General features: G+C 38.4%; 1 protein-coding gene across 2 annotated transcripts in view; it reads right to left on the bottom strand.

The window, feature by feature from the left end:
• Nucleotides 1-10,985: 10,985 nt before the first annotated feature.
• LOC126198954 (myogenesis-regulating glycosidase) overlaps nucleotides 10,986-20,489 on the bottom strand; it is a 750,462-nt gene continuing 740,958 nt past the window's right edge. The window contains exon 12 of one of the 2 annotated variants that reach the window (XM_049935600.1): nucleotides 10,986-12,654. In XM_049935600.1, the coding sequence (XP_049791557.1) occupies nucleotides 12,337-12,654 (318 nt within the window). In that variant the 3' untranslated portion in view covers nucleotides 10,986-12,336. The remainder of the gene's footprint in view (nucleotides 12,655-20,489) is intronic. The other variant, XM_049935601.1, reaches the window with a different exon arrangement.

The raw sequence follows: 20,489 nt of genomic DNA, 5'->3' as shown, positions 1-20,489 counted from the left end.
GTAAAACAGCTTTAAATATAGTAATCAAAGAATGAAAAAACAAAGAGAATCCAAGATGCAGTAATGTAGCACTAGAAGAAACTGGAATATTGGTGAAGGAGCCAAAGACAGTATGTGCGTCTTTCATAAAATATTTCAGTAAGGCATGTAAAGAAGAAACTGAACCAACACTATAAATAGGTTCAATTAAAATGAGTAATTTATTTTTCCTACAGATTGTAACAGAATACAAACTAATGAAAATAATCTCAAAGCTCAAAATAAAGGCATCTAGTGGCTGGGATGACAGACCATCTACATTACTTAAGGAATGCAAAAATGAGTAAACAGTTCAATTGGCCAGGGGCCTTTCCCAACCTTTTAAAAGTTACTGAGATATGACCATTATATAAAAAGGGAGCAACCACTGACATAAATAATTACAGGCCAATGTCATTGATTTCAATACTTTACAAGTTGTGTGAAATAGTAATTCTAGACCAACTAGAATCTTTCTTCAGTAAATACAACCTGTTGAACAACTTGTAGTATGGATTACATAAAGGGAGATCTACAATAACAGCAGTAGCAACTTTTATCCATGAACTGCTAAACAAACTGGATAAAGGAAACAGAGTCATTGAGGCTGCTCTTGATTTAACTAAGGTCTTTGATTCCGTAAATCATGCAGTGCTATTATCCAAATTAGAAACTTATGGTGGAAGAGGAGGAGCACCAAACTTCTTAAGTTCATATCCCTTAGAAAGAAGACAGTGTACTAAACTGTGTTATAAAATTGAAAGTAAGAGCATAACAGTAAAATCAGAATACAAAACTCTCAGCTGTGGAGTCCCCCAGGAAAGTATTCTTCAACCATTTTTATTTATTATATATATATATTAATGACATAACACAGCCATAAAAATCAAAGCTCGTGAACCATGCTGATGATACATCATTTATTAGCTGGAGCTGTTTCAGCTGGCCTTACAAAGCAATAAAGATAACTCTGAATTGATCATGAACTTACACAGAATAAAGACAAGGCTGTTGTAATAACATTGTTGTTGAATTATAACCAGTCTCACACTGAAAGAAAGTGTTCTTCAGTTGAAACATATGATAAACATAAGTTTAAGGCATTGTGATTACTTCCGAAGAGCCTATCAACTACATCTTAAAAAACATTAACTGCAATTTTTACTTACTGCAACATCTCTCAAATCCAACACATTCTCCTGTCCTTAAATGAGTGTATTATGGATTCATTCATTCACATTTTCAGTATGGGACAGAAATTTGGGGAAGGGCCCAGACAGTCTACAAGTATAGGATAGTCAAGCTTCAAAAGAGAGCAATTAGTATAATTGCTAATATAAATAAACACCAGTCCTGTTGAGACTACTTCAAAACTTGTAATTTACTGACTGTGTGTTAATTGTATGTCCTTAACACTATGTAGTGATCATCAACTGCCAGTGACTCTGGAACAAGGAGTGTTCTATCTTCAGAGTCAGAGAGCATTGCAACCAGTGTCACTCTTGTTGTTGTATTTTTGAGTGTAAAGAGTTGGTTATTTCTCTTTGTGAAATTCATCAGCATCAATACAAAACCCACACTGGTGACCTTGACTTATGTGAATATGCTTCAGTTTGTGCATTACTTATTACCAGTTTTGTCCTGTATCAAACAATGACTCAACCTCCAACCTTCCTGATGGTATAGGATGTCACCACCATGGAACTGACTTTTAATTGTGAAGAACAACTTTCTTCCACAGGTGCTACTGATACAACATGAATGTTTGATTCTCCAGTGTTCACTCTGCCAGAACAGATAACTCTAAGCTCCTTTGTGATACCACACTGGCTGCAGCACACTCCTGTGCTGACATCTGCTACAAGATCCTATGTTAACCAGGAAGTTTGTTCATCACGAGATTCTGGTTTCCTCTCTATGGAGTTTCTACCTCACTCCACTACAGATCAGTCAGTTGTACAATTTCAGGGTCCACATTCAATGCTTCCCTATCCACAGAGTGGTATGCATTTACACGCATTGCACACCTTTTACACTGACTTTCTCCCCAATCACACCCTGCCGTTTAATGTGCCCACTTCCATACTGGCTAATGGAACAGTCAGTTCAATCACACCCAACTATCCCTGCATCTATCCAACCTACTGTGCCACACAAGTCACCTAGTGTCCAGCAATGAGAACCACCAGCTGCTTCCAGCCGAAATTCACCAACTACAGATGAGCTAGCGCATTCCTTCCATCCACTCCCCTCTCCTGCCACTGTGTAAGGTTTTGTGGTTCCAGCTGACCAACGAACAGCACCCCACCTAGTATATCCTCTATGCTGTTTCCACACAACTTTCAGGGATGCTGACCATGACTGATAACCTTCCCGCACATTCACAAGTGCTTCAAGTGGGCCGTAGTAGGTGCCAAGGCTCATGAGGATGACAAAGGGCACCTGCAGATATTGCAGTCTATTTGATCCTCTACTCCTTGAGGCCATCTGTACACCTTGGATTGTCATTTCCTTGTCAACACTGAAGCTGATAAAGGTGTTGTTCCACTCTCATTCACTGTAGCAGACGTGATACCTGCCAAACTTTTTCTTCAAGCAGCAAATAAAATTGTTATTCATGTCAACAGCTTGGTCATGGTTCATATTAAACTCATTCCTGGCGAACCATTCATGTGGTCCTTCCACATGGCTGACATCAAAGACCCATTACTTACTTGGAACTGATTTTCTGATTCACTTCAGCCTGTTGCCTGACCTCCTGTCATCTACTTTATTTCACCATGCTTTGGTTACACATATTGCATGTTTAGTCACTCCTTTCGCTCTTCCCCCCCCCCCCCCCTCCTCCCCCCAATGCTAGAGAACTAGAGAACTGCCTTGCTGCATCCTTCACTTGGCTTCAATCCGAGCACTCTGAGGCCAACGACCTTCATGCTCATGATGCAGAACTGTACCACACCATATTCATGGCTATGCAGTCCCTCACTGATGCGTGATGCCTCATACACCACCTGTCTACACTGCCATATCTCGGTACCAGTGGCATGCCTCTACTACTCCAGAGTGCCTGCCTTCACCCTCACTGATTGCCTGTCAGGTTAGTGACTCTTTTGTGCTACCAACTTCTGCTTGATATATCCTCTTGTTATGTTTGTTGGTCCAAATGAAGGCTATTATGAATGGAATGACAGATAAAATTGTCTTGACAGATGGCCCCTCAGTGCATCATAAAGCATGCAGCCTCCCTCCACACAAACTATGCCTCACTAAGACTTCAGTGGACGAAGCAGGCATTGTTCACCCATCATACAGTAATTGTTCTTCCATCATACACTTAGTCCCCAAGAAGGACAACATAGTGCACCTCTGCAGTGACTATCCTCATCTCAATGTGCATACCATAACAGACAATTACCCTGTCCCACAAATTCAAGACTTCACCTAACTACTTAATGCACCACACATTTTCAGTGTTTTCGACTGCCACAAGGCATATTTATGAATATCTACGGAACAGAGGGGCATACCAAAAACAGACTTGATCACCCCCTTTGGCCCTTTATCAATTTTTTGGAAGTGGTCCTCATGTGCCATGATGGTGATTGGTTCAACACCTTCCCTGGGTCATGTTAGGAATCAGCATGGATTATAAGGCAGACTTCATGGTGTCACTTGCTGAGGTCCTGTAAGGCAAGACGTTAATCCTCCCAGCTGATTTCATTGACGATACTGCAACAATTGACCTATCCAAGGTACCTCCTCTTGTCGAGCATTTATAGTCACACATAGCTGCTATCTGTATGTCTCCTTCATGACTATGTAGCTGTCCCTAGTTTTCTTGCATTCAGTCCTGGACTCATGCGAGTTTATTATGTTATGGTATGACACAGTCAAACTGGTCCTACAGACACCTTACTCTGTCCCGTATCAGGTACTGGCTCACTCAGCCACTACTATGGTATCCTCATCAATGGCCAGTATCAGACTGTTTCAATTCAGCAGTTAAACCAACCTGGACAATCAAGGAATCCATCTCACAACCTCTCAAGTTGAGTTCTCCACCGTCATGTGATGGCCCCGAATCCGCATGTATCACACATCTGCCTCCGCACCAACCAGATCTTGTAGAGATTAAGCCAATGCCTGTCACCCCCCCCCCTTCCCCCATTACCCACCCACATTGCCTCACTCAGTCTCTGCATGTGATGATCCTCTGCCTCAAGTTCAAGCACACATTGCATTTGACATTACATCGTCGCAAGTATTGTCACCTGCTGTTCCCTCCCGTTTGGTCTAGTGTTACTTCCAAACTACTACATTACTACATTTTCCCCCCTTCACCTGCAGCACCACCTACAACTACCATCAATGAGATTTACTTTTCTATCAACGCTTCTTGGTGCCTGTGTGACGAGCTTTCCTTAGAGCTCAAAGATGGATCACTCTTTGTCCCATATGTGAAGGACACTTCTCACGAGGCCACAACCACTTCACATGTAAACATCCTGTGCACAGTTCCAGTGGCTGGAATAACAGCAACACTCAGCACTAATGGGATGCTAAATATAAGTGCCCCCTCTTCACCAATCCTCCAACACTGCCAACTCCCGTGCCGATCCAGTTCACATGTACAGGTTGACCGGTCCATCCTACCTACTGCTCCTACTGCTTGTTGGACTATATCTCCTCTGGTCAACCCTGGATGGACCTCCCCAACTCCAAGAGAAATGGTCCACCCATGAATTCCACGATCAACCAACACTCGTCAAGTGGCCTACAACATCCCTGCTGCATTTGACAACACCTATTTCCTTCCCCTAGTGCTCCCCACTCAGTGGGGGGGGGGGGGGAGAGGGGAGGGGGCCACCCTGTGGTGACTGTCTATTGTCAATGACTCTGGAATGAAGAGTGCTCTTTTTTCAGAGTCAGTGACCCATGGAACTGGTGTGACTCTTGTTGTTTTATTTCGAATGGTCTTCTACATTTCGTGTCATAATGTATTAATAAAGTTTGTTTGCAAAAGGTTGGTTATTTCTATCTGTGGAATTCATCAGCATCTATAGAAAAACCGCAACTATTATGTTTGTAGAAAAGAATGATGAAGTGAGCATAATGAATAGAGAAATTCATGATTACAATACATGGACCAGATGTGATTGTCATAGGGCACTGATTAATAAAAGATAACAATGAAAACAAACAATTTTTGACAAGATAATACTTTCCTTCTCGTCCTGTCTGGTTTAGTCTCCCCTGACCAGTGACTCTGGCTGACTATCCTGAAATCTACCCCTTTTCCTAGACCTCTCCAGTCCTTTTCCTTCACCCCTCTTCCTTCCCCTTCAACCCTTCTGCCTGAAGAAGGAGCCACTGGCTCCAAAAGCTTGCCTAATTATAATCTTTTATCTGGGTTTTCTGCTGCTGCTTGGTGAATAGATTTTTTTATCTATCCAATTACCTTATTTTCACTAATAGAAGAGCTACAGATAAAAGCCCACTTGAAGTTGGAAGATAATTATATAATAGGTTGTCAAATAATATAAAGCAGCTTCATGGAAATATTTTAAAGGAAAACTGAAACAGCTATTAGTTGAAAAAATGTTTATACTCACTCGAAGATTCCTGAGCTCCATTACTGACAATTCTAGTTTTGTGTACCTTAGTACATTAACATGGTAAGTGTTTATATAATAGTATACAGTGTACTTATTGTTATGGCATTATATCTTTGGCAATGTAGAAAAGCTAATGATGCCCAAGACTGTAAAGTTATTATGAACAAACGATAATAATTGTTATTATTATTGCTATTATTGTTATCATGACTGGAAGAATCTGAAGGGTCTGAAGGATCTGTTACCTATAAAGTTTCATTTTCAGCAATGAGTCTGTCTTCAGATGATGAGAACATGGTATATTCTTCAGGAAATTTTGTGACTGTGAAAGTCTCTGGCAGAGGTTCTACAACTTACACACATTACATTGCAAAGGTTTGGTAAGTCCAAAAGACAGATCTCAATTGTCATTTTACGTCTCAGGCGTAGTAAAATTTTGAAAATTTGTGATAAGGACCATGGGACCAAACTGCGGAGGTCATTGGTCCCTATGAAAATGAGACAGACAGACAAAAGGATCTCATTCAACAGAGACAAATTCAGACTGGAAGACAAGAAATTCATAGATTTTCAGAAGATAAAACAAACAGGAAAACAGCTGGAGTCAGATGAGAGGAAAAAACTGATTCTGAGAAAATGAGAGTTTTGGAGAAAGGTCTAGAAAAAGAGAATTAAATAATGATCTTGACATGGTTCTTAATTGGTGTGAAACTAAATAAAATAATAATAATATGAAATGAAAGTAAAATAAAACTGACCAAGTTCATTACAGCTGCAGAAAGCTTGCTGAGGTATTGACATTGTAATACAACTTCCCACTCACTATGCACAACAGTGCAGTGCTTAATGAAAATTTGGTTTATGTCACATCATGGGTGTGCAAATAACTTTCTTCTAAAATTAATAGCAACTGATGCAGTCAAAGAGAACAAATACCAACATATAAGTGTTAGAGCCTTGAAAATGCCTTTGTATAATATATTTCCATTGTATTTACACAGTATTCTCACAGATCATTTTTAATGTAAATATCTTACTGTGATATTGCTCCCAATTAAAATCCTGTAATACAGTAGGGAACAGATGCATGCCAAATATCATAATTTTTTGGTGTGCTTTTAACAGGAGAAGCAGCTGCAGATACCATACCGATAGTTGATATTCCTCCTTTCTGACTTTACTTTTATTCTTTAGTTGAACCCTATTACTGTGGTCCTCAGTTACTTGATATAAAACTCCAGTACTACAAGTGCATGTCATTAATACCATGCCACACTAGGTTGATTAAAAAATATTGTGTTTTACATAATCTGAACTTCAGTGCTGAAATGAAATATGACTTTCACTGAACAGATCTTAGCAACTACATCTACATACATACCTTGTAACCACTGAGAAGTTCATGGCAGGGGACACTTAACATGCTACCACATGTTACAGTTTCTTCTCACTCCAATCGTGTACATATTGAGGGTAGAATGACTTGTTAAATGTTTCTGTGCATGCTGTAATTAGTCTAATTTTGTCTTCACAGTCCCTATGGAAGTAATACATAGAAGACTGAAGAATATCTCTAGATTTTTCACTTAATGCTGATTCTTAAGATACTGTAAGTAGGCTTTCACAAGATAATTTAGATCTATCTTCAAAAGTGTGCCAATTCAGGATTTCAACAGTTTCATGATACTCTCCCGTGAGTCAAAAAAAGCTGTGGCCATCCTTAACAAGTTAGTCTAGAATTTATGTGTGACTTTTTGCATTATACTGCTTTATTAACACTTTTAAAGGATTAAAAGAAGTTAAATGGATTTGCAGTTCACATACTTCCATATTCAAAGGTAGGTGGTAAGGAAATGCAGTTTATATCAGTTACAGCAAAAACATTTTACACAGGATAGGAAGGCTACCAAGCCAGTGGACATGTTATGTACCAGGGTACATACATGTTTCCAGCCAGAAGAGAAATCCAACATTCATAGTTATTTACTAGATCCTATCACAGTTCCTTCACCTAGCATGTGACAGTCAATTAAGAGTTCTCTCACAGATAAAAGCTGTATTCATCAGTGATTTACTAAAATGGATAAGTCGCTAAAAGAAGATGCTTATTAAAACTGCACTCCAAATATCATTACAGGGCCATACTTCAACACCAATAAATCACAGTTTCATAAAGAAACTGCTATGTTTACACAAACTACAACTGATATTTGCTGTACTGATTTTTTTGTAAAGTGCTATGCATCACAAACGCATAGATATATTTTGACAACAAAGTATGGAATTTTGCTATATTAGTAGGTTACTTTCTCTGTACGATCCATTAACTGATGTTACTTCCAAATCATGAGAGATATTTCATTATTAGATCTTTTTGATCTTATTTTTGTAGTCTTGAAGATTTATTTATTTTAAATTACCTTTTTTTACTCATGCATTCTTTATACATAGGTCTCAGGTCTTCTCTACAACACACAGGATTTTGGTCTTGCTTTAGCACTTCTCACTCTTCCTCTACATCAGTTCTAGCTATTAATTCCACAATGTCATGACTATCAAAGTTTCCTACTTCCAAGTCATAGAGTACTGTAGTTTGTATGCAGACGGTATGTGCAGTCTTATTTTATTGCTCCCAAATCTACTTTTTCAAAAGTTACCTGAATTGCAACAGGATGCTTTCTACAGTGAGACCATGACTTACTGAAAAAGTGTCAATTTTCTAGTTATGTCATTGATTACACTGATATCCAAAAGGTGTCCATTATTATGAAATGAGAAAATATTTACTGAACAGGTTTTTGGATGGGTTACAGAACATGGTAAAGCTTAATGACAAGATGTCTGTCACACAACAGTCTCAACAATGTAATTAGTTGGAGATGCATATTTAAAAATGTAAAATATCAGAACGGAAAAATTATTATGTACTAAAACAGTTAATAGGTAATATGGTCACCCTAGTTGCAGCCCATTTTTGGCAGCAACATGGCTTGCTCACTGTGAGATAGGTCAAGATTTCTTTGACAGTTAATCCCATTCCCAAGAAAGACATGAGTGAAGGGCTGTAATACTCCTCTGTGGCACTTGATATGCTGAAACTTACCCATTCTTTGTCCGCAGAACTCAGCTTCAGATACCTTGTTAGCCAATCCAAGTGGACAATATAATCATGTCTGAAAAATTCACCCATGAGAACAGTTTAATGTAGACAGCCCTTATTGTTCTTAAAGATGCTGTCTGAGCTAATTGCACTTTCAAAAAGTCACACATATCCTTATGGTTCTTCACATGTGTATCTCTGTGGATTATGTACATTTCTTTAATCACTAATGAAAATGTTAAGCTTTGTACACCTACACTACATAAAGCCTTCAATACCAAGGCAACCACCACCAAACTTGTCTCCTTCCACAATGTCCTTGTGACAGCAACAGCCAAACATGGTAGTTCCCCAGTAGGTAAACATGAAATGGGAATCATTCCCTAGGATTCATCTGTGAATAGCACATTCCTTCATTCAGGCCCAATTCCAGAGTTGCTAGCTCTACTCCAAAAAGATATGTCTCTGCAATGCCATGAATGTGACATATGAGGGTCATTCAATAATCAAACAGTCAAACATATACAGTGTAGGCAATGTCTAATGCACAGAACTGAAACTTTTGTATGTGTTAGTAGCAACCTTACAGAGTGTGTTAGTCATATATGTGATTAATATATATGTAAACATAATATGTTAAATTTTAGTTATAAGGTATGCCTGCCAGAAGAAAGTACTTTTCAAGAACAGTGTTCTGTGACCTGAGTTTTAGTCTCAGAAAGTGTATAATTGTTGGTAACATTCTCTCAACTGAACAAAGATGAGGACAGTAGTTATATGAACAATGTGGGGTTTTGTGCATAGCTGCAGACATGTAACTGATGGCCACCTCTACAAATATCTGATAGCCGTACTGATCTTGGTGTTGCAAGCTCATATTGATTCATTTATACAAGAAGACAGCTTTAGTTAGACAACTCATTCCATTGTTCATAACAAACTGAATTACTGCAAGATGGGTTCCCAGATAGCTTACCATTCATCACAAACAACAGAGATTTTATATCTGTGTTGAGCTAAAAAGTCATTTCAGTAACACAGGTGAGGGATTTTTGGACAGGATTTTAATGTGTGATGAAACTTTGATACATTATCCTGAGACTGAATCCAATCAGCAAACCACACAGCAGAAACACCCTCAATCGCTGTTCATAAGAAATTCAAAATGCAATCATTAACCTTCTTTTGAATGTCCACAGTCCAGTTTTCTTTGACTCCTGGAGGTGAAATGCACTCTCAACAGCCTATACTACTCAGGCATGACTGAAAACAAAGTCACCCTCATACTGTAAAGGAAATTTCCAGGACGGCAGACGAAATGCATTCTTCTTCCAGACAATGCTCAACCTTGTACAGCATAACTGATACAGGAGCTATTAGTAAAGTGGGTTGGGAGTTCTTACCTCATCCTCAGCATAGCCCTTATCTTGCCACTTCAGATTTTTATCTGTTTTTTTCCCCATTAAAGGAGCTTTTGTGGCATCAAGTTCAGCAGCAGTGAAAAGGTAAAGAAAAAAAATTACATATCTGGTATCAAGACCAAGGTAAAGACTTCTCCACTGAGAGATAAGAAGACAGGGCAAGTGCATAGAAGTTGGTGGGGACTATCTGGAAGGGTAGATAAAAACTGTGCTAATTTAATGAATCACATTTGCTGTACAGCTATTTCTCTGTTTAATTACTAAACTACCCTTGTACACTGCATACCACATTCTCTTGTACGTATCACTGGATTTTACTGTTTAATTAAAGCCAGATATCAGCTTTGTAGTGGAATAACTACATTTATATGCATCTTTCAACATTTAGCAACACTTTCAACACTGCTGAAACTATCTAAGGTTCACATGCTGTCGATCAAGTTCCCAATGGCATCTTCATGGAACTATGCTTTAAATTTCACTAAGAGAATATATTCTCCTTGCAGTAAAAGTACTAATATGACTGACGCAATGTGAGTACAATTCTATGCTTTCTACTTTTCTTAAAACAAGGTATGCACCTATTCAAAATAGAGACTACTCCTTTATTAAAAAGGTATCATCATTCTGGTTTTGTGGGAAATTCTTGACAGTCTTTCCCAGTCATTGTTCACAGTTTCTGATTCCATTTTCTTTTTTTCCAAATTACACTTAACAATTGGACACAACTCAAAATCCTAACAAAAATGAGTGTATGTGTTACACCTCACAGAAAAGGATTAGAAAATATAAAACAATTAGAGAACAAAATTGTCATATATTTGCCTATGACTTTCAATATATTTATAATACTAGGTCACAGTGTTCAAAAATTAAGACTCTTCAGTGACAGATGAAATTAAAACTTAAAGCTACATCAAAATGATTAACATATCCATGTAATATAATTGCTGTGTCTTTCAGAACATTTTCTCTAATTTTTAAAAAATATATTTGTGAATATGCTACCTTTCACAGTTCATTTTCTAAGGAGTATAAGACTCTTCAGTTACATCTCTTACAAGGTTCTTATTTCACTAAGTCATTTTACTTTGAGTAATGTTTAGCATTTAAAAATAACATGGTATTATAGTTTAAATATTCTGTGCATATATCTGATGGAAGGTTTAAACACTACAGCAAACTTCCTCACTTCTCTGACTTCTGATAGCAAATATGAAACTACACTTTCTATGTAGTTGTCTCTTGCATTTATATTTTATCATATGTAACAATAATCATGAAAACAATTCATGTCACCAATGAAACATCAACTATCACAGATATGTAACAAGCACATAAGTATTTTCCAGTCCCAGTCTCTTGGTTCATAATAAAAACAATGCCACCCTCATTGTAGTAAAACTTCTTAAAAATACTAATGACTTTAAAGTGTAAAAATATTATGTAATTGCTTCATCAGTGTTTCATGAAAACTAGACCAACAGTCCAGGTAGAAACCTAACAGTGAACTTTTAATGTGGTCACTGTAATTGTTAGCACAAACATTGTTTTTGCATGCTTCATAGAAGAATCTTCTGTTATCTGTTCTCAGATTTGAACCAATGCTTAGTGAGAGCTAAACAACAAAACTTCATGTCACTTCATATCAGTTCATGAGATTCTGTTGTCTCATTTATCTTCTTGGTTTCTGTAAAAGAGGGTTGATGACATCTCCCAATGTACAACTGATATTCTTGCTCTGGATTTTTCTACAAACGACATATTTAAAATTACATATATCAACATAATCTAGGAGACAGGAGAGGTGAAGAGACACATATTCCTGAGTAGCACACCACTATTTCAGGTACATAATATGGAATGCTTTAAGTTTCTAAGAAACATTTGAAGTCTTGAGATGCTATGTAAAACACTACCAAATAACATGACATCAGACAAAATTGTTACACTATCAAAAACTGTTTAGAGCATTCATATAGAAGGCACTTCATGCTTTTGATATATTTCCCTTCAACTTGTGAAAGAAATGAAATCACTCTGAGCAGTCTGAGAACTCCTCTCATTACATTCTGAGTAATATTTTTACTTCATGCTTTCTATTCATTTGTACTCTTCCAAGTAAGGAGACTATTTTTATGAAGTTCTTTATCAATCATCATGGTAAAATGATATGAGGACATTAAAACCGAGTGTTGTCTGGCATCTTCATGAAGTAGGCAATGTGGTCGGGGCTAACATGGTAATGGTGCAGCCAGCGACTGCCCTTGCGCAGGCTTCCATCAATTCCATCTCTCCAGACACCTGCAGGAAGGTAGACTTCTCGATGCACAGCACCAGGCTCCAGTACTGGTGCCACAAGTATCTCATCACCAACAGAGAACTGATCTAGCACACGATGGCAGGTGTGATCTGCTGGATCCAACATCCACAGAGGTCGGATGACTGGTAGGCCTGACACCAGGGCCATTTCTGTGAACTTCTTCAACACTGGAGTAACCTACAAGAAGAAATATTACATGCTGAGCAATGAGAAGAAGACTGTGGGAAACAAACCAAGGACAAAGAGACCAAATTAAACTGCTTAAATTAAAAAAAAATAGTTTATCTTCATACTTGTGAATGTGTATAGGGTTAGATTCATAGAGAGAATAGTATGAACAAATAAATCATAAAAAACTAAGCAAAAATTACTTTACTATGAAATAAAATAAAAATAGTCTGTTCAAAAATGCACATGTATGAAAGCAAAGTTTTCTGCCTGATAACATTCAACACACATTGCTCTGCCTTGTGCATTGTCAAATGTGTGACTTGTCCTTGGTATGCTGTCCACAGAATGTCAAGACATTTCTGATCAAGCTTGTTCCACTATTTGGTAGCTGCCCTCCTCAGTAGGAAAAATACAATAACCCCAGTCTCATGAGAAATATGTAATGGATCACTAACTCAAGGCATTTTTTTTTTTTCAGAGAGGTTTAAATATGCCACTGCCAAACCCCTGTTTGAGAAAGATGGTATGGAAGACGCCAATAACAACCAACCTATTTCATTGCTGGGCTCATTATACAATTTTTGAGAAGGTGATGTGTTCTAGAGTGATATCTTACCTTTCAAAAAATAATATCCTCAGCAAATTACAGATTGGGTGTCAGAAGAGTTACTCACTGAGAATGTATTTACATGACCACTCGCCAAATTTTACAAGCATTAAATAATAAAATAGTGATGGTAGATATTTTCTGTGACCTATTTAAGGCATTTTACTGTGTGAATCACAATATTCTACTTCATAAATGGGCATTTTAAGGAACTGATAGTATAGCCAATGAATGGATAATGTCATATCTAACAAAAATAATGCAGACAGTTGTACTTAGTAATGCAGCTAATATAGTAAAGGGGCTCAATCTGAGGTCCACCGCTGTCCCTCATTACATAAAGAATCTTTTATCTACTACATAAAAAGCAGAATTAGTTCTTTTTGTGGATGACACTAGTATTGTAATAAATCCAAGGATACATACAGAAACAGAAAAAAATTGTAAACAATGTTCTTAAAAGGATCATTGACTGGTTTTCTGCAAATGGTCTCACATACAATTTTATAAGGACACAACATATTCAGTCCTGAACAACTAGGGGTGCTACAACAATGATAAGTGTAACACGTGTGTAAATAACAAATAAGACAAACTCCAGAATTTGTAGTTGTACATTTGAATGGGAATTTAAACTGGAAAAAACACATTTTGGAACCCATAAAACAACACAGTTGCTCTTACAATCACTGCAAAACTTGGGGAGATATAAATCAGTAAGTTGACACATTTTGTGTATTTTCATTCAATAATGTAATATGTTCTATAGTAACTCACCTTTAAGAAAGAAAATTTTCTATGTCAAAAACATGCTGTGAGATAACATGTGGTACTCATCAATGATCATCTTGCAGACAACTGTTTAAAGAGTTTAGCATTCTGAATACTGCTTCACAGTATATTTATTCCCTCATGAAGTTCATTGTATAGAATACACTGCAGTTCAAAAGGAACGACAATGAATGTAATTACTATACCAGAAAGCAATATGACATACATTAATCCATAATAAGGTTGTCTTTATCACAAAAAGGGGTGCACAACGCTGCAACTAAAATTTTTTATCACTTACCTAGTGAAATAAAATGTGTGACAGACAGCGAAGTAAAATTTGAAAACAAACTGAAAAAGCTTCTCTGTGATTATTCCTTCTATTCCATAGAATAATTTCTGTTATTGCAATGTGTAAAAGGTGGTGCATAGAAATTACTAACTCACATCTATATGTTCAGCATGTAGCTATATTTAAAAATTAATTTGTGATGTGAATGTAAAATGATTCATTGACATGCAAAATAATCCATGGAACATGAAACTAACTAACTATATAACTAACTAATCAAACAATGGAAAATCCAGGATGGAATGTAATAATACCAGAGAAGTAAAGTTGCCACTCACCATATAGCAGATTTGCTGAGTCGCGATAGGCACAATAAAAAGATTCACACACTCATAGCTTTGGCCATTAAGTAGCTCTCTGAGACTGCAGACATGTGTGCAAGTTTCGTTTGCATATATATATGTGTGTGTGTGTGTGTGTGTGTGTGTGTGTGTGTGTGTGTGTGTGTGTGTGTATACTGCTGACAAAGGCTTAATGGCTGAAAGCTATGAGTGTGTGAATCTTTTTATTGTGCCTATGCGACTCAGCATCTCCACTATATAACTAACTAACTAACTAAGAACATCCAGAGTATGAGGCAGATTTAAATGATCATGCATTGAAAGTTTCAAATGGTCTCATACATGCCCAGTCCAGTTCACAATGGCAGATATTGCAGGTTATTCCATTCCTGTCCCATGGAGGAAGTTCTTCACAAGGTGTGTTAAAGCATAATCAACTCTAACAACAAACCCTTTGTCAAAATACTGACTATACAAATCGACAGTAGGTTGGAGGACCCTGTCCCAATAGCGCACAGGTGTTAAATTGTCCTTGGCCTTGCTACATTGGGAACACTGAATTGCATCAGATCACCAAAGTTAAGTACTGTTGGGCTTGGCCAACACTTGGATTGGAGATTGTCCTTGTATGCTGTGCGCTGTTGCAAAGCAGGGCACATTCAGCCCTCATGACGCAAAATGAGGAGCCACTTGACTGAGAAGTAGTGTTCCAGTCACAGAAACTGACAACGGTCAAGAGAGTGGTGTGGTGTTTACATGCCCCTCCATACCCACATCCAGTGATGTCCATGAGATGAGGATGGCATGGCAGCCATTTGGTAACATTGGGCCTTCATGGCCTGTTCAGGTGGAGTTTTTTTAGTTAAATTGCTCTACATCCTTTCCTTATGCTCATTTTGACTTTTTTCAATTAATGCCTGTCAATATGTCAATAAAACTTAGACTTCTCTTAAGACTGTGATACTATCTTTGGAGTGACTGTCAAAGTTATACTGTCTGTCAACATGTATTACAAGTCAGCTGTCAGTCATTTCACCAAATGCTGATTATACTCATTTTTTTTGTATGCTGGTCGTATCCAGCAGCCATTTGCATATCTCATCAAATGTCTGAATTTTATTGTATATGAATCTAACATTTAAAATGTTTTGAATGATTTTTTTATTTGTTTTATTTAATTTCTCCCTTGTTCCAAGTGTACATTTCTAATGGCGCGGCCCGACAAAAAAAAAAAAAAAAAAAAAACTGAAGTGCCGAGAAGAGGGGGAGGAAACAAAATGAAACCTTATGGACTGAGAGGGTATGTGATCTTAGTGTAGCAATTACAAAACTGAGTCAAATTTACAGAGAACTTGGCAGTACAAGCTAACATATCAGTATGGTGTTGCACCCCCACTGACATGGATGCATGCACTAATTTGGTTGGGAAGGGTGTCATAATGCTGTTGTTTCCTCCCATAAGGCAAGCTAGCCCACAACTATTTTCTCTGGTTCTTGATATCCTGGATACTGGCAATGGGTCAGAGATAACATTCATGCTCATCCCAGAAATGTTCTACTTGGGACAGATGTGTGGATCTTTCTGGCCATGGGAGTATCTCAACATTGTCCACACATGCATCATGTGTGGACAGTGACAGTTCTTCTGCCATGATATACCATTGTGCCGTTAGAGTTCCCTCAGTCACTACCAGCTGTGGGTTCGATATAGCCAATGGCTCCCCACACCATGACACAAAGAGTGATACCACTATGCCTCTTCAAATCATTTGAAGAATGGGACACCTCCCCAGGTCACCACCTTCCTACTGATGGTGGTCATTTCACATAGTACAGAACCACAATCCTTCACTGAATACAATGCAATGCCATTCATTAGCAGTCCATGCTTCCTGGTCATGCTACCACTCCAAATGTGGCAGTTTGAGTTGCCACATCAATGGCAGTCTTTGAATGGGACAGCAATTTCCTAGTCCAATTGCTAGTAGTCTCTGACCAAAGGTCTGGGATGACATAGAATGTTCCAGGGAGAAAATTACTTGCTCTCAGATGTCAAACACAGATGTGAATGGGCTATGATATGCTTGGCAGTCAATATGGTGATCCTCCCTGGTCAGACTTTGTAAACTGGAACCTTTACTATGAGTATGCTTGCCCTCACATTCTCACACAGTCCTAATTCATGTCTGAATGCCATCTGGATATTGCTTGGTTCAAGCAGCCTACCAAATGGAGACCCACATAAGGCACCTTTCAAACTCTGTCAGGTGATGATAACACTGTCTCACTCACCTGAGTATATGAAAACTCAACATTTGATGCTGTTCACTTATCTCTTATATTCTACCAGTCCGGGTAACAACACTAAACATCAACAAAGCTAATGCACTCTGATGGAAGTTGTACATTATGTGATCAAAAGTATCCGGGCACCCCCAAAACCATACGTTTTTCATATTAGGTGCATTGTGCTGCCACCTACTCCATATCAGCAAGCTCATTAGACATTAGACATCGTGAGAGAGCAGAATGGGGTGCTCTGTGGAACTCGTGGACTTCGAACGTGGTCAGGTGATTGGGTGTCACTTGTGTCATACATCTGTGCATGAGATTTCCAAAGTCCTAAACATCCCTAGCTCCACTGTTTCCAATGTGATAGTGAAGTGGAAATGTGAAGGGACACTACAGCTCAAAAGCTGTCATCACACAGGATCCACTGCAACTATTATGACAGTTAGGTGGGAGGTGAGAAAACTTGGATTTCTTGGTCGAGCAGCTGCTCATAAGCCACACATCGCACTGGTAAATGCCAAACGACACTTTGCTTGGTGTAAGGAGTGTAAACGTTGGATGACTGAACAGTGGAAAATGTTGTGTGGAGTGATGAATCACGGTACACAATCTGGTGATCCGATGGCAGGGTGTGGGTATGGTGAATGCCTGGTGGTTATCATCTGCCAGTGTGTGGAGTGCCAACAGTAAAATTTGGAGGCAGTGGTGTTATGGTGTGGTTGTGTTTTCATGGAGGGGGCTTGCACCCCTTATTGTTTCACATGGCACTATCACAGCACAGGCCTACATTGATGTTTTAAGCACCTTCTTGCTTCCCACTGTTGAAGAGCAATTTGGGGATGGCGATTGCATCTTTCAACATGACTGAGCACCTGTTCATAATGCACGGCCTGTGGCAGAGAGGGTACACAACAATAACATGCCTGTAATGGACTGGCCTGCACAGAGTCCTCACCTGAATCCTGTACAACACCTCTGAAATGTTTTGGAATGTCAACTACGTGCCAGGCCTCACTAACTGACGTCGATACCACTCCTCAGTGCAGGACTCTTTGAAGAATGAACAATCATTCCCTAAGAAACCTTCCAGCCTGCGAGAGTGGAAGCTGTCATCAAGGCTAAGGGTGGGCCAACACTATACTCAATTCCAGCATTACTGATGGTGGGCATCATGAACTTGTAAGTCATTTTCAGCCAGGTGTCCAGATACTTTTTATCACATAGTGCACCTTTCACAGAAAATTTCAATTACAGTTATTTATTTGTCCACCAATGGTGTGTATGTGTAAGAAGTTACATTGACATCCAGCGATGCCTTCTTGGTGCTTCACCTTTTTTGTTAGGTAGTGTAATTTAACAATGAAAAATCCTTGAAATTTGAAACAAGTATAGTATTATATGAGTCCATGAAGTGTGAAAGAAATAGTTCCATGCAGTTCAGTATTAACCTTAAATATCTGGGTCATGGTTGCAAAGTTGGAGTTAGACTGTGGTATGCGTAAGAAGAAAAAATATCGCTGTCGTTTCTTTCTATTGGCTATTATTTTTTGTAATACTAATTTCTTGAGGATAACTTGCTGTTAGCACATTGGCAGGGACCAGTGAAAGAACCACTGGGTAGTATTTGTAACAGGCATAAGAAGACGAAGTGTAAATTTCAGGTTAACAAAAGCAAAAATATCCTTATTGTTGTGACAGTGAGGCAAAATGTAAAATGTTTAACAGCTTTTTTGATTATTGGAAACAAAAGGGCTGGCTATCTTGAGAGAAACTTGAGTAGTGAAAAGAACAGAAAATTTGTTGGAGCAAGTAATACTTCATTAAATACAATGCCATTGTTTGTAGAAAACAGTTCACCTGTTCAGAAGAAAGCTCAAGTTGTAGAGGTGCTTATGGCATTTCACTTACTAAATACCTTTCTGAGAATCCTTCTTTTCTTTAATAAACACCCTACTTTAAAAATTTTACATATGGTGAGCCTAGTTGAAATGTCACCTCAAGACTATACTTCTTTTTGATCAGAGATGATATGTAAAGCTTGCAATTTCATACAGTTATAAGCATTTTACTGAGTTGACGACTTCACATTGTTGACAAAAACTGGCAAAATTTTAGAGAATGATTAACTATAAAGTGTAATTATAAAAAGAAAGTCATGCCATGGATGATAATGGGTTCCTTGATCTCCTCAGCTTCACTCTATCCCTCTACCCAACACTCTTCGTTCAGTTTATCCACGTCACTTAGCTGCTCAGATAATGCTTCATAGGCTCTCTGGATATTTTCATCATCTATGCCTTCACATGCAGAAATTTGTATTCTAAATGCGAATATGCTTTCTAATTATAGTACACTGCCCCGCAAAACTTAAGTATGAGCTAGATAAAGTAATGTACCAAATATTAATTACTATATAGAAATATATTAATGTGGGGAATCATGTTGCTGGAGGTTATCCAGTTGTGTTCAGAAAATTGGAAGTCACATGGCATTGGGTCAGCATGACTATAGTGCCAAATTGGAGTGGCCCTGTAATACAAGGTAGTTGAAGGAATGGGAAAAAACAGTACGTGTCAAAGAACTAAAAAGAAACAACATCAAAGACTTACAAATACCAGAAAGAAGCTCTTTTAAGATTTTTTTTTATTATATCCGTTATGCAACTTTGACTTCACTTAGCAGTTTATGTAGGCATGGTATGCACACAGTTGCTTTTTCAAATAAATATGATTTATTGTACCATTAACTAGTTTTGGAGCCACTGCAGGCTCATCATCAGTTGGATGTATGGTACCATGCTTTTAACTGTTTCACACTTTATTCATTTAACAATTCAGTCTGTTAGTTTACTGTTACCTTTGTTCTTAATTATTATTATTATTATTAGTAGTAGTAGTAGTATATTGCCATGTTTCTACAGACAAAAGTTCAATTCATGTACACACCCTAGCTCTCAGGGAAAAGAAAAAATAAAAGTTGATATTACACATATCTTTAACAGGGTCAGAACTGGAGTTCTTTTATGACGCCATTCGCCTTCAAAAATCTTAAAAATGTTTCATACCCCCACGTCTAGGACCAGACCCCCCACAAACCATCATATGGACGCCCTGAGTCTGTCTCAATGCTTGTAAATACACTCCTGGAAATTGAAATAAGAACACCGTGAATTCATTGTCCCAGGAAGGGGAAACTTTATTGATACATTCCTGGGGTCAGATACATCACATGATCACACTGACAGAACCACAGGCACATAGACACAGGCAACAGAGCATGCACAATGTCGGCACTAGTACAGTGTATATCCACCTTTCGCAGCAATGCAGGCTGCTATTCTCCCATGGAGACGATCGTAGAGATGCTGGATGTAGTTCTGTGGAACGGCTTGCCATGCCATTTCCACCTGGCGCCTCAGTTGGACCAGCGTTCGTGCTGGACGTGCAGACCGCGTGAGACGACGCTTCATCCAGTCCCAAACATGCTCAATGGGGGACAGATCCGGAGATCTTGCTGGCCAGGGTAGTTGACTTACACC

The sequence above is a fragment of the Schistocerca nitens genome, chromosome 8 (assembly GCF_023898315.1).
Source record: "Schistocerca nitens isolate TAMUIC-IGC-003100 chromosome 8, iqSchNite1.1, whole genome shotgun sequence".
Classification (NCBI taxonomy): Eukaryota; Metazoa; Arthropoda; class Insecta; order Orthoptera; family Acrididae; genus Schistocerca; species Schistocerca nitens.
The sequence above is the reverse complement of the archived record's forward strand: the minus strand, read 5'-3'. Positions and strand labels throughout refer to the sequence as shown.